The 13,091-nt window shown below is 44.1% G+C and overlaps 1 protein-coding gene across 3 annotated transcripts in view; it reads right to left on the minus strand.

Annotated features, from left to right (window-relative positions):
* Positions 1-13,091, minus strand: part of PDZK1 (PDZ domain containing 1) — a 40,229-nt gene that overhangs the window by 20,569 nt on the left and 6,569 nt on the right. For 2 of the 3 annotated variants that reach the window (XM_038561994.1, XM_038561992.1), the window contains exons 2-3: positions 2,850-3,061; positions 1,708-1,957 (exon numbers count right to left, since the gene is read on the minus strand). In XM_038561994.1, coding sequence (XP_038417922.1) covers positions 1,708-1,957; positions 2,850-3,059 — 460 coding nt within the window. In that variant the 5' untranslated portion in view covers positions 3,060-3,061. Of the gene's footprint in view, positions 1-1,707; positions 1,958-2,849; positions 3,062-6,595; positions 6,659-13,091 lie in introns of all 3 variants that reach the window. The other variant, XM_038561993.1, reaches the window with a different exon arrangement.

Here is a 13,091-nt window from a genome sequence, read left to right on the forward strand (position 1 = left end):
TACAACTTCTAATTTTATGGCTAACTCAAATAGTTAGCTTTTATGGCTTCTGATCTAGAATTAAAATTATGGCTCCTAATACAAAGCTTGACACAGACATTATTCAGTTGGTTCTTATTGATCTGAATAGAATTCCTGAGCCCAACTAAATGCAAGGAAGGAATCTCAGAGGGCAGTGGCCTCTTGAATCAGAAAGCACCAAGCCATACCCATGCTGTATCATTGTGTCTTACTCCCGTTCTTCATATTTGTGGAATTAGAAGGTATCTGTTCCATTCTGTCCTCTTTAATTAGTACTATCACCAAGCATCACATACTAATGAAGTCACTAAATCTCACTTATGCAGGCCTAAGAGCACAGAGGCACAGAAGGGAGAGGATGTACACACATATACAGTCAGGTCTGGATTACTGGATGGTGTGATTTAGGTGCTTCTTATAGAAATGCTGTCAATTCTTTCAAGATACTAATACTACAACCTAGGCAAAAGGTAGCTTCATAATGATGAAATAAATCATTTGTAGGGAATAACAGTATAAACTGCTGCCTTAAAATTTCTCCTGTTACCTTGTTATATATTTGTCATGAAGAAAACATTTTCTTCAATAAGCTAATTTTAAACCATTCATTATGTATGTTAGCACAAGGGTCAAATGAATAGAATCTGAATTATTATTTTTTTCACCATTTTGCTGATAATGGACTTCTAAGAAATGCCAAGCTTCCCTTGACCACCTACATCATTATGTTTAATAACAGAAAAACTTGAGAAATACCTCTTATAGCTACTTTATATCTCTTGCTATAGGTTAAATAAGCCTTGGAAACAACTTTATTTATACTCTTGTTCTGCTCTTTATTACTTACCCAAGACCAGTGTTTCTCTAGTATCAGAAAGAATGTGGGAGGAGCAACATTCAAGGTGGAACCAAAAGGCTAATATAGCTTCTATGGCTCCAACCTAAATCCCAGAGACACCATTACAGAACCACAGTCAACTGAGCAAAGGTCAGCGTACATCTCTGAAATCCTAGAAACAGAGCTTCTAGTACTTCCTGATGATTGGGGCTTTTCAAATCACTATGTACCTCTCAGAAGTCAGGGACACATCTCAGAGCAGTTGAGGCTGGGCCACAGTGGAAGGTACTATTTCAGTGTCACAGGAGGGTGGGGATTAGTATAGCATCCTTGGCAACTATAACAGGGCCTGGCATATCAACATACTCAAGAATGTGTTGAATAAATGATCACCTGAGCACTCAGTAGTAAAAAGATATCCTTATTCAAAAGTAGCTATTATGAAGAATCTTCTTTTTCTTGCCTTTTATTCCCACTTCTCCCCTCCACTCTCACCCTCAAGAAGTGAGGAAATAATAACAAAGGATCGGCGGTCCTCTAACCCCCTGCCCTCCAAGGCTCAGCCTAACAAACACTGGGGGACAGAGTGCCCAGTGGTCCTCCCCACCCTGTGCTGGCTCCAGTGTTTTGATTCCTCATTGCACAATTGTCAAAGCAAGGGAAGGTCCAGGGAGGGAGGGAAGAAGGGAAAGAGGGAGGGAAGGAGGGGGAAGGAAGGAGGGAGGGAGGAAGGGAGGGAGGGAGGGAGGGAGGAGCTGCAGTTGGATAATCACAGCATCTGAAGATTTCGTCAAAGAAGTCATTAAACAATTATATCTTTCTCCTGAAAATCCTACCCTCAAGCTCACCTTGGACGGTTTTCAGAGAGAAGCCATAGCTGTTCCCTTCCTTCACCAGGTAGCAGAGCCTGGGTTGGGTCCAAGTCTGTGCTCCTTCATTCACCACGGGGGACAGTTTCTCATCATTCAAACTCTGCTCCTTCTGATTTTGACCCAACTCTTTCAAGTCTACCTGTTTTTTCATTGCTTTCTCATAGGAATCCCCATCCAGGACTAGTAAAGTCACTGAATTCCCACTCTTTCTGACCAGATCCACAACCTAGAAGGAAGAAAAAGATAACTTTAACCAAGAACCCCATCAGCCACCATAGAGGATGTTCACCATCTGGCTCATTCTGGGGACCTAGAGATTCTGAATGCTGACCTCTGGAGCCCAAAGAGTCAGCAGGTAGTGCTCCAGCCATCTGTACCCCATCCCTCCTAAGATCTAGGTGCTGATTGGAGGGGGCAGGGCTCTAGCACTGGTGGAACCTAGAGTGGGGCCCAATCCCAGTTGGACTAATGGAAACAGCATGGTATATTGAAAAGAGCATCCACTAGGAGGCAGGCAGAACTGGGATGTCAGACCTTCACGTGTGTTCACTGCATGAACACATTAGCATGCGTTCTCGGAGCCTCTGAGCTCTCTTCTGTGAAGTGGTGATATGTAGCTCATGGATTGTATTCAACAAAATAAGGAATATGAAATTGCCTAGCATGGTTCCTGGCATATAGCAAACATGATGCCTATTGGCTCTGACACTATTCAATCCAGGAATACTTTTATAGTTTCCAGTTAATTTGGAGGGGATTTGATTAGCACGCAGAAAGTATAGCCATAAAGGTGTCTGCCTTGCCAGTGGCAGCCGGGAAATCTCTGATGATCCCAAAAACTAATCAGCAGAGATGTGGAGGCTAGAGATTTTTCTTTTTTAAGATTTTGTTTATTTATTCATGAGAGACAGAGAGAGAGAAAGAGAGAGAGAGAGAGAGAGAGAGGCAGAGACACAGGCAGAGGGAGAAGCAGGCTCCATTCAGGGAGCCCGACGTGGGACTCAATCCCAGGACTCCAGGATCAGGCCCTGGGCTGAAGGCGGCACCAAACCGCTGAGCCACCCGGGCTGCCCAGGTTAGAGAGATCTTAGAAGAAGAACCCCAGATGTCCCACTCACCTGCATATGCTCTTCCTTGTCCACAAAGACACCATTGATCCTAAGAACTCGGTCTCCATCCTGGAGGCCCGCCTTCTCTGCTGGGCTACCCTTCTCAACCACCCGGACCAGGTGGCCATCAGTGTCCTTCTCAATTCGTAAGAAGAAGCCATAGCTTTGCCCTTCTTGTTTAGACAGCTCACATTCTCGTGGATGGAAGGTGGAAGCCATTTCTGGAATGGGAAACAAATGAATAAACCCATGGGAAAGAAAAATCTACTAGGAGAGAGAAGCTTTGTCCTCCATCTCTCATAATCCTATTCTTCTAATCACGCTAAACCTAGGCCATAGCAACACTGGGAGGATAGAAGGCTGCCTTCCAGGACTTGCTAATGATTTCCAAATCTATTTCCCCAAGGATGTCCTTTTTACAGGAGTTTCAGACCCACGTATTTGGCTGGGTCTTGGACAGATTTTTCAGTCTCAGTAACTCCAAAACTAAATTCCTCTTTGTCCCCCTGATCTAAAGAAAGTAGGTCTTAACATCTGACCTAAAAATTTTAAGAAATTCCAAGCCCATTTTCATTCAAATATTTGGAGAGCCTCCCAAATACTAGGCCTTGAGGATAAATCTGCAGACAAGACGGAACTATACTTTGCCTCTCACATCAGAGAGAATATATTTTTACAACAACACATGGTGAATGATACGCTAGGGAAAAACAGAGTGATAAAGCAGAATATAATAAAGGGTGTTGGAAGTAGGGACTGGGATGAGCAGAATTAAGAATGGCTTCCTGGAAAAAATGACCTTCTTAAGACCTGAAGGACTAGTCAGAGTCAAGTGAGGTAGGACAGGATCAGGAAGGCTTCAAACAATTAAAAACAGAGAAACAACCCCTTCAGAGCTGGCCTGATCTATTGGAGAGGAGATGAGAAAGTGGTTGACCAGGAGCCCTGAAGTTCTAGTCAGAGCAGAGTAGGGATGGCCCATGGAGAAAGGACTCCTGTGGCCGGGTCCACTTTCTCCTGCCTGAAGCAGCTTCCATTTCCATCCCTCCTGCCCGTCCTTTTGCCCCACTTCTGGAGCAAGGTCCTGGGCCACAGAAGAAAGGACAAGTGTAAAAACCACCAGCTGGGCCTTTGGCACCCAGTTCCCATGGGGAAGGCTCCTGCCAATGTCATCAATCCCTCCTCGCTTAAGCATTTTCTTTTATAGGTGAATAAGATTGGAGGCCAGAGCGCCAGGTGCAAGGCAGACGCCCAAAAGCAGAAGGCTGGACTCTGCTGGTTATATTACCTACAGGGTGAGCCTTGTGTGTGGCTCATCACAGTTCCCTACCAGGAAATCAGAGAATAAATTGTCTGTGCCTTCCCTCCTGGATGGACAGGAACAGATGACCATGTAGGGAATGGATGGTGGGGTGGAGGAGAGAGGGCAAAGTGCTCCAGGCTCCCTAGAAGCCACAACATGGTGATTCCAGAGCCATCTCTGACCTTCTTGCCCACAGAGACATACAGTACAAACTGGGCAGAAAGGCTCCCGCTGCCTGACAACCTGGCCATTGCAGATAGTAGTCTTAGCAGAGCCTCCCAGCCATGCCACCAGAGGTACCAACAACTAAGCAGTCAAAGAAACAAACAAACAGACACTGTTTCAAGTGATCTCTGGCCAAGGGCCCAGGGCCTGAGCCCTCCCCACTGCATCTCCAGGGAAGAGAAAAATAGAACTACAATCCTGTGGTCATTGGCCACCACCCCTGGCAGAGCTTAGCAGCTCTCATAGCATGACCCTTCACCAGGAAAACACCACTTTGGGAAGAAATGGGGAAGGATAGTGGGGGGAGGGGACTGGGCATCACCAGAGGTGGTGGGGGGGCTTCCTCATGTGCAGGCACCTGGGATCCCTGAACCTTTACTTCTCTTTCTGCTTAGCATCTGACCTGCATGTATCAGTTCCATTTTCCAGCTCAAATCTACATCTATCCCCAAACTCACCTCTAGATCCTTCTCAATGTTCAGTTTCATAGGGTTGAAAATTGAAAAATACCAAAGCCCTCTGAAATTTGGGGGTAATGATGGAGAAACCTTAACCATGTCCTACAAAATCTGCAACATGTCCTTATAATCAAAATAAAAACCATTCAATGCTGTGTTTTCATCAAAAGAGGAGACAGTCTGCCATCAGCATATGCATGCTCGTGTCTAAGGCACCCTCCCCTAAAATTTAGCAATCTTACACTCTGGGTGTAGCCACAGGATCATAATCTCTTTCTCTGAAGATCTGTAAGGATAGAAAGTGAACCTTGCTAGCCAGACTAGTCTCATGTTTATCCCAAGGGGGAAGGGATAACATTTTCCTAGGTCTCAACAGAGACACACAGGAAAGACAGCTCTATTTCTTGGCAAAACCCCAAGTTGTTTATTTGTTTGGTGAAAGTTTTCAAACAGCCAGACAGCAATCACTCAGATCTGAACTTACGTGTTTGAAGCCTCGGATGCTGGCTGGGAAACAGCTGCCACTCTGAACCCCCTGCCCCCTCCTGCCACCACATCAGCCCCTCCCCACAATGCAGCCCATGAAGGATTAATGACAGTGCCCACCCCACACTGATGAGATATTTAACACCTTCAACCACAGCAACAGAGAAAAGCAGACCAAAACCCCAGAAGCCGGGCCCTCCCATGGGGCCCTTGGGTCCCTGAAACTATTTCCTTTGACATCTTGCCAAATAACAATTCAACTAGGATCCCAATGCCTGGGCTCTGGTCCAGCTCCAGACCTGGATCCGTCTGGTGTTACACTGGCCCCTAAGTCAGGGGTGGGACCCATGACTTTAGCAAGACTATCACTGCTTTGTGACAAAGATGCCTGGGACTCTGGAACACAGGGCCTCATGGGAAAGATCTTTGTATTTAAGGATACTCATTCCTGTTTCCTCACCCCCAACCCCATCTTCTGCTTCCTGAGAAAATCCAGATTGGACCCCTATGGTGGACAGGTATTTAACTAGTGAAGGTGTAAGGATTTCTATAATACCATATGAGCAATCATCCAATGCTGGAATCCATTAAATCTTCAGCAGCCTTTACCCCCAGTTCAGATAGCCAAAATAAAATACTGGAAATAAAAGAAAGCTCTAGGCCACTGCTGAGCTCTGGGAGGAAAGTCAATTCTTGGCAACAAAGTTGCTTGTCTGTGGGAAAGAGAACAAAGTGCTGGCTAGTGGACAACAAAGACTCAGAGCTGAGAGGCAGAGATTTTTTTTTTTTTTTAAGATTTTATTGATTTATTTGAGAGAGAAAAAGAGAGAAAGCATGAGCAGGGGGAGAGGCAGAGGAAGGAACAGACTCCTTGCTGAACAGGGAGACTGACCAGCAGCTGGATTCCAGAACCCTGAGATCACAACTTGAACAGAAGGCAGATGCTTCACTGACTGAGCCACCCAGGCATCACTGTCCCCCCAAGATGTTTTTAATCAATCTTAATTATTCATCATACCTTTAGACTCCACCTTCTTCCAAAGGAATTAGATTATTGCTACCAGGAAAGAGAATAACATGCTACCGTCAAGAAGAAAAGTTCTGCACACTTTAGAAGTTGGGAAGGCAGGACAATGACAACAGAGGTGTCAGAGACTTGTGGATGTGACCAGAGAAGAAAGAATTGAAGCCACTGGGCTATTTTCCACAGGAAAGAAATAGCTGATGAGACTCAGGGAACTCAAGGCAGGCTAAGGTTTCTCAGCTCCCAGGCAGCCACCAACCTGTGCCGGTCTCTGGCCCCAAGTCAGCACCACTCACCAGCAGCCTGCACACAGGACAGAAGTCTGAGCCAGAAAAAAAAAAAAAAAAAAAAGAAGAAGTCTGAGCCAGGAGCTGTTGCTGAAGGGAGCATGATCTACATAACAAGACCCAAAAAGCCAGGAGAGTTCAATTCAGTTGGCCACCACTGAGAAGTCATCTCATTGTCCCCTCTGTTTGCGTGCATGGGGCTGGTGGCTGTGGAACTCTCCTTAGCAGAACTAGCTGGGAAAGCAGGGAGACTCCATTCAATTGATTCCAATGTCACTGGGACTTGTAGTGAAGTATGCCTGCCCTGACACCTTGCACATCAAAAAGTTCTCTGTTCTACCAAAAAAAAAAAAAAAAAAAAAAAAAAAAACACTCAAATAATCTGATTTTTAAAAATGGGTAGAGAACCTGAACAAACATTTTTCCAAAGAAGACATTCAGATGGCCAAAGAAAACTGCTCAACATCACTAATCAGGTAAATGCAAATCAAAACCAGAAGAGGTATCCTGTTACACCTGTCAGAATAGCCAGTTTTATAGATATATATTATATATATATATGTATGTATATATTACTCAGCCATTAAAAAGAATGGGATCTTGCCATTAGCCACAACATGAATGGACCTAGAGGGTATAATGCTAAGGAAAATAAGTAAAAGAAAGACAAATACCATAACATTTTCCATTATATGTGAAATCTAAAAAATGAACAAAGAAGAAACAGCCCATAAATACAGAGAACAAATGGATAGTTGCCAGATGGAAGGGTGTGGGAGGATTGGCAAAAGGGGTGAAGGGGAGTGGGAGATACAGGCTTACAGTTATGAAATGAGCAAGTCATGGGGATGAAAGATACAGCACATGGGGCACCAGGTGGCTCAGTTGGTTGTGCGTCTGCCTTTGGCTCAGGTCATGACACCAGGGTCCTGTGTTCGAGCCCCATATTAGACTCCTTGCTCACTGGGGAGCCTTCTTCTCCCTCTTCCTCTGCGTGCTATCCCCCCTGCTTGTGCTCTCTCTCTCTCTTTCTGTCAAATAAATAAAATTTTATAAAAAAAAAGAAAGGTACAGCACAGAGAATATAGTCAATAGTATTGTAATAGCACTGTGTAGTGACAATTGAGCACAGCATAACATATAAAGTTGTCGAATCACTATGTTGTACACCTGAAACTAGTATAACACTGTGTCAACTATACCCCAATAAAAATAAATAAGAAAATTCTCCATCCCATAATAATGGTTATAAGTGGAGATTTCTAATAAAAACTATCATAAAGGGATGCCTAAAGGGATGCCTGGTGGCTCAGTAGGTTGAGTAACTCACTCTTGATCCTAGCACAAATCTTGATCTCAGGGTCATGAGTTCAAGCCCTGTGCTGAGCTACATATTGGGCATGGAGCCTACTTAAAAAAAAAAAAAGCAACCTATCTTAGGCATGAATACTCATAAGTCTACCCACTGTAGGAAACAGGGGTGGGAGTGAAGAAATTTAAAGCCACTTAACTCATCAAAAATCTATGATCTAACAATATTTGAGAGTCTCAAGGTCAGTGGGAGCCTGACAAAAACACAAAGAGTTTCCCAGTACAAAAGTGAACATTTCCCAATACAAAAGTCTCTGAAACATTCCCTACTCCAAAACAGAGTTATTTGTCTAACACCTGTGAGCTTCCAGGTATTATTTGGTAAAGGAATCCTGAAGTTGCTAAACGAATCCAGGTATTATTTGGTAAAGGAATCCTGAAGTTGCTAAAGATCAGATACAACACAAGTCAGTAGAGAGCAAATTCTTCTGAGGAAGGAAAAGAAAGGACAGCTCCTAGAAAAGTAAAGTAAAGCAAGAATTATAGGATCTTCATTTATCTCCTCAATCCTGGGAGTTGTCCACTCATGCCCAAAGGCACCATCTGGTTTTATCTGAGCGAACAGAAATATTTAGCTGAAACAGTATAAATCTATAGGCCTTCAAGTGATGCCTGCAATAATAAATCACTTTGCCATTTGAAAACTCACTATGTGTCAGGCATGGTACAGAATCTCACTGAACCCTCACGTTCACCTTACAGATTTTATTTTTCAATTCCCAGTGACCCCCAGAGATTTGTAAAAATAAATGCTTATGCCTCACCTCAGATCTACAGACTCAACCTCTCTGCTTGAAACCTGAACATGCCCATTTTGAGAAACCACCCCCTCCACTAGCTTAAGACATTTGTGCTTAAAACCACCCCTTTCTGCTTCTAACTGCTGTTTTCTCTCCTCAGTCTTGGGATAATACCCTCATTGGGTCAGAGAAGAATGTCAAGGTTGGGTGAACTATTAACAGCTACCTTAAGCTCACCTTTACTCAACAGGAGAAACCAAGGGGGCAAGTTAGGAGAGGCCCTTGCCACACTATGCAGTCCTTGGGATCCAGCTCTGATTATAGCCAATGCCCTGGCCAGCAGTATAGAGGGTATGGTGACCTTAAGTCTGTGCCTTGCGCCTCCCTTCCCAAGTCCCAGTTTTGAGCCAGACAAACAGAATCAAGCAGATGAAAAAAAACCTTGAACAGCTTCCATGTGTTCTTTATTCTAGGAATTACATCTGTGGGGCCACTCCCCATCCCCTAAATCTAACCACCTTAAAAGCAGAGGCCATGCCTCCTCCCCCATCACCCTGTGGGTAGAGTTTCAAGTTCCATTCATATCTGAGGCTCTACTGGTCATCCTGTGAGCTCCTAAGGAAAAGTAGCACCTGCCAGCTCTACCTCATGGTTTCTTGTTCCCTGCCAACCTCTTCCTCCCCTTAGCTTCTTCAGTTAACATACTGGACTGGGTAAAGTCTATCTAGGATCATGAACAAAGGTCCTTCAACTTTCTCTTGAACATCAAGACCTATGACTCCAAACCTGATTTCATTTGTCCATGCCACCTTGGATTGGCTCACATTCAAATGCAAAACACTCATAAGTGGTTGATGGAATAAAGTTGAAAACCACTCTATTCTCAAGGGACTTTATAGTTGAATAGAGGTGAAGGAAAAGTTTTAGTACAAAAATAGCTACCAGTATGAACAGAGGATAAATATCATAAGACTTCCAACATGGAACAAATTCAAAAAAGCTTCACAGATTAGGGAGGACTTGATGTAGACCTTGACAACAGATAGGTAGGATTTCAGTATGTATGCAAATAGGAAGAAACATTCTAAACAGAGAATGTGAACATCAGGTATGGAAGTGGGAACGCTTTTGTGTATGATTAAAGAAGAGTTAAAAACTCAACATGAAAAAAAAAAAACTCAACATGACTGAAAGCCAACTTTCTGTCATGGTGACACATTAGACTGTAAAGGCCTTGAATGCCAGCCCAAGGATCTGGCCTTCGTTTGGTGGTCAGCAAACTCCACTCAAGGCTTATGAGCAGAGGAATGACAGGACCAGAGATGGGCTCCAAGAATAGCAGGTGGGATGAACTGGAGCAAAGGTACACTGTGGGAAGTCCAGGTAAGAGACTGTTTTTTTTTTTTTTTTTAAAGATTTTATTTATTTATTCATGAGAGAGAGAGAGAGAGAGAGAGAAACAGGTTCCATGCAGGGAGCCTGATGTGGGACTCGATCCCTGGACTCCAGGATCACACCCTGGGTTGAAGACGGCTAAACTGCTGAGCCACCTGGGCTGCCCAAGAGACTGTTGTAATAACCCTCCTCACATGCAGCAAGGCCTGGACCAGGATGGCAGCTGTGAGAGTAGAGTGGAGGTGACAGTGGCAGAAGAACTACAGTGAGGGTGGATTGTATCAACTCTTCAATCCCGTTCCCTCAGATTTCTCCATGACAGGTGGCCACAGACGGGACAGTTTTCATAACACAAATGTCCAAAACACTTAGGTGACCAGTGAGCAGGACATACAACAGATTTGCGGCCCCCAGCAGTGTCAGGGGTCCCTGGTCCTCTCCCTAACATAGGCTTCCCTTACTCACATGCTGCTTGCTTGTGGCCTCTCCTTCATCAGGAAGGGGCCTCTGCTGCACTCGGTGGCACATGCACAGTAAAGTCTGCTGAGGCCACAGCTCTATTTGAACAGAGTTCTGAGTTTCTGTTCAAAATTATTTCTGTGTTTCTGGCTCTTCTCCGTTCTGAGCTACAAGGATACTACAGCCCTGGAGCCATCTTCTCATTCTGTCACTGCTCCATAAAGGTCATTTGTTACTTAGATTTGCTGCCTTACCTCAGTGTTTCCTGCTGATCCACTCTGACATCTTTCCTATTTTCAACCCTAGACTCCCCTTCTGTATGGACTGAACTATATCCCTCCCAAAATTCTTAATGTTGAAATCTTAACCCTTGAGGTGACTATATTTGGAGATAGGCCTTTAACAAAGAGATAATGAAGGGTAGGTAAGGTCACAGGTTGGGGAAATAATCTAGTAATCCTTATAAAATGACAAGACACCAGGAGTACATGCACCCAGGAAAGGCCATGTGGGCGCATGGCAAGAAGGTGGCCATCTGCAAGCCAAGGAGAGAGGCCTCAGTCTTCTGCCTGCCAACAGAAGAAATCCTGCCAACATCTTAATCCTGGACTTCCAGCCTCTAGAACTGTAAAGAAATAAATTTCTGCTGCTTATGCACACACACGTTCCACCATCCAATCTATGGTATTCTTGTTATAGCTGCACAGAGACTAATGCGTCTTCTACTTGGGCTGGGTGTTGCACAGGGAAGGGGTCAGAAAACCAAGCTCACTAACGGAAAAGTGACACCATTAAAACATGGTGTCACCATGACAAATGCAACAGCCACATTTGAGATGGGCTTAAATCAGAGGACTTGCAGAACATCCTGCAGGTAGATAGGAGTGTGGCTGGAGCTCAGGGACAATGGATTGGGTGTGCACCACAGAGTTAGGTGAAACCCACCCCCCAAGTAGGAACATGGAAAGATGGGGGCCCAGGATAAGGCCTGGAGTAACCCTATATCCAGGCAACCAGAAGAGGAAGCAGAGAAGGAATAATCAGAAGGCCAAGGTTTTATGGCATAGTCAAACTAAAAGAAGAATTTCAAGATTGAGTGATTAGCAAGGCAAAATGACGTCATTACAAAGTAAAGAGAATGAAAACTGAATATGTCACTAAGCTTAGAACATGGAAGTCCAGGACGGAGAAGGCTCGAGAAGCTAGTAATAGAGGCAATGAATCTAGACACATCTCAAAACAGATGACAGAGAGAATCGGGATAGCAGCTTGAGGGGAAAGCAGGGCTGATGGTTTTATTCTCACGGTGAAGAAAATGAGCAGTATGTTGATGTATCAGGGAGGATACGAGGAGCATAGGAAATGGGTTCCACCCCGATGGGATGGAATATTTCCACTGGGGCAGAAGTTTTTTAAAAAATGAGATAAAGAGGAAAATAAAGTCACTTACCTCAGCTTCAATTCTTCCCGCAGAGTAACTGACACAAACCAGGAACTCTGAGGATATGGACCCAAATGTCCAATGGGCTCAAACTGACAAATCGCTGAGGGTGCCCAAGAGAGGCCCGTGGATTTGCTGCTATTAGCACCAAAAGACAGCTGCTGGGAGGTAATAGGAACCCAGAATGCCAGATCTCCCAATTTCTCAAGAGAATCTGGAAATCCAGCTTTATGCAAAATGTCACCACTGTAAAAAGCTGACAGCTATTTCAATTTTTTTTCTATTTCAAATCTTTAAGAAACTCCATGTAAACTCAACAGAATTGAGACCCTGAGCTGGCAGTTTATAACCACTGGCCAAAAGGATTTCCAATAGCCACAGCATTGTTTCACTACAATGAGTCAACAAATCGAATCCATTTTTCTAAGAAACAGCCTAGGGTGATTTTTTTCCCCCATTAGATATATAGGTAGATCTCATTAATTGATAACAGACCAATCAGAATGGCTTCTCAGGGCTTTTCTCACCACAGTGTCCGCCAAGAATAGAAGGAGAAAGTAGTAACTTTTATCCTAATTTTGGGTTTGACATGTTTAAAAAACAGAAGGCTCAGAGATGAGGATTTCTATACATACGATGAGCACAGAGCTGGAATGTTAGACCAACATGAGTTGGCAGGTATGAGAAGACAGAAGGTAGGGCTGGAGAGATAAAGTGTGTTAGGGACTGGTTCAGCAGGATGAATGGGGAGAAGGAAGAAGAGACTGAATGAGTAGTTTCAAAAATTAGGGGGGTCACCTTAAAAGTCATCTTAAAAGACCTGTAGAACAGAGTAATTTCTAGTCATGAAAAATCTAAAAGAAATGTCTAGGTGTGTAGCTGCTGTGAAGGGAATCAGTATTTTTATTCCATTGTCCCACAATCATTTGAGTCTGGGTAAAGGACATCACTAAGAACAAGCGTTTTAGAGATAACCCAGTTTGTAATTCCAGCATCACCACTGACTAGCTGTGAGAGCATGGGTGACTTCCTTAACCTTGAGCTGAAGACAGAAGTACACCT

Source organism: Canis lupus, chromosome 17, assembly GCF_011100685.1.
Source record: "Canis lupus familiaris isolate Mischka breed German Shepherd chromosome 17, alternate assembly UU_Cfam_GSD_1.0, whole genome shotgun sequence".
In the NCBI taxonomy this organism is placed as follows: domain Eukaryota; kingdom Metazoa; phylum Chordata; class Mammalia; order Carnivora; family Canidae; genus Canis; species Canis lupus.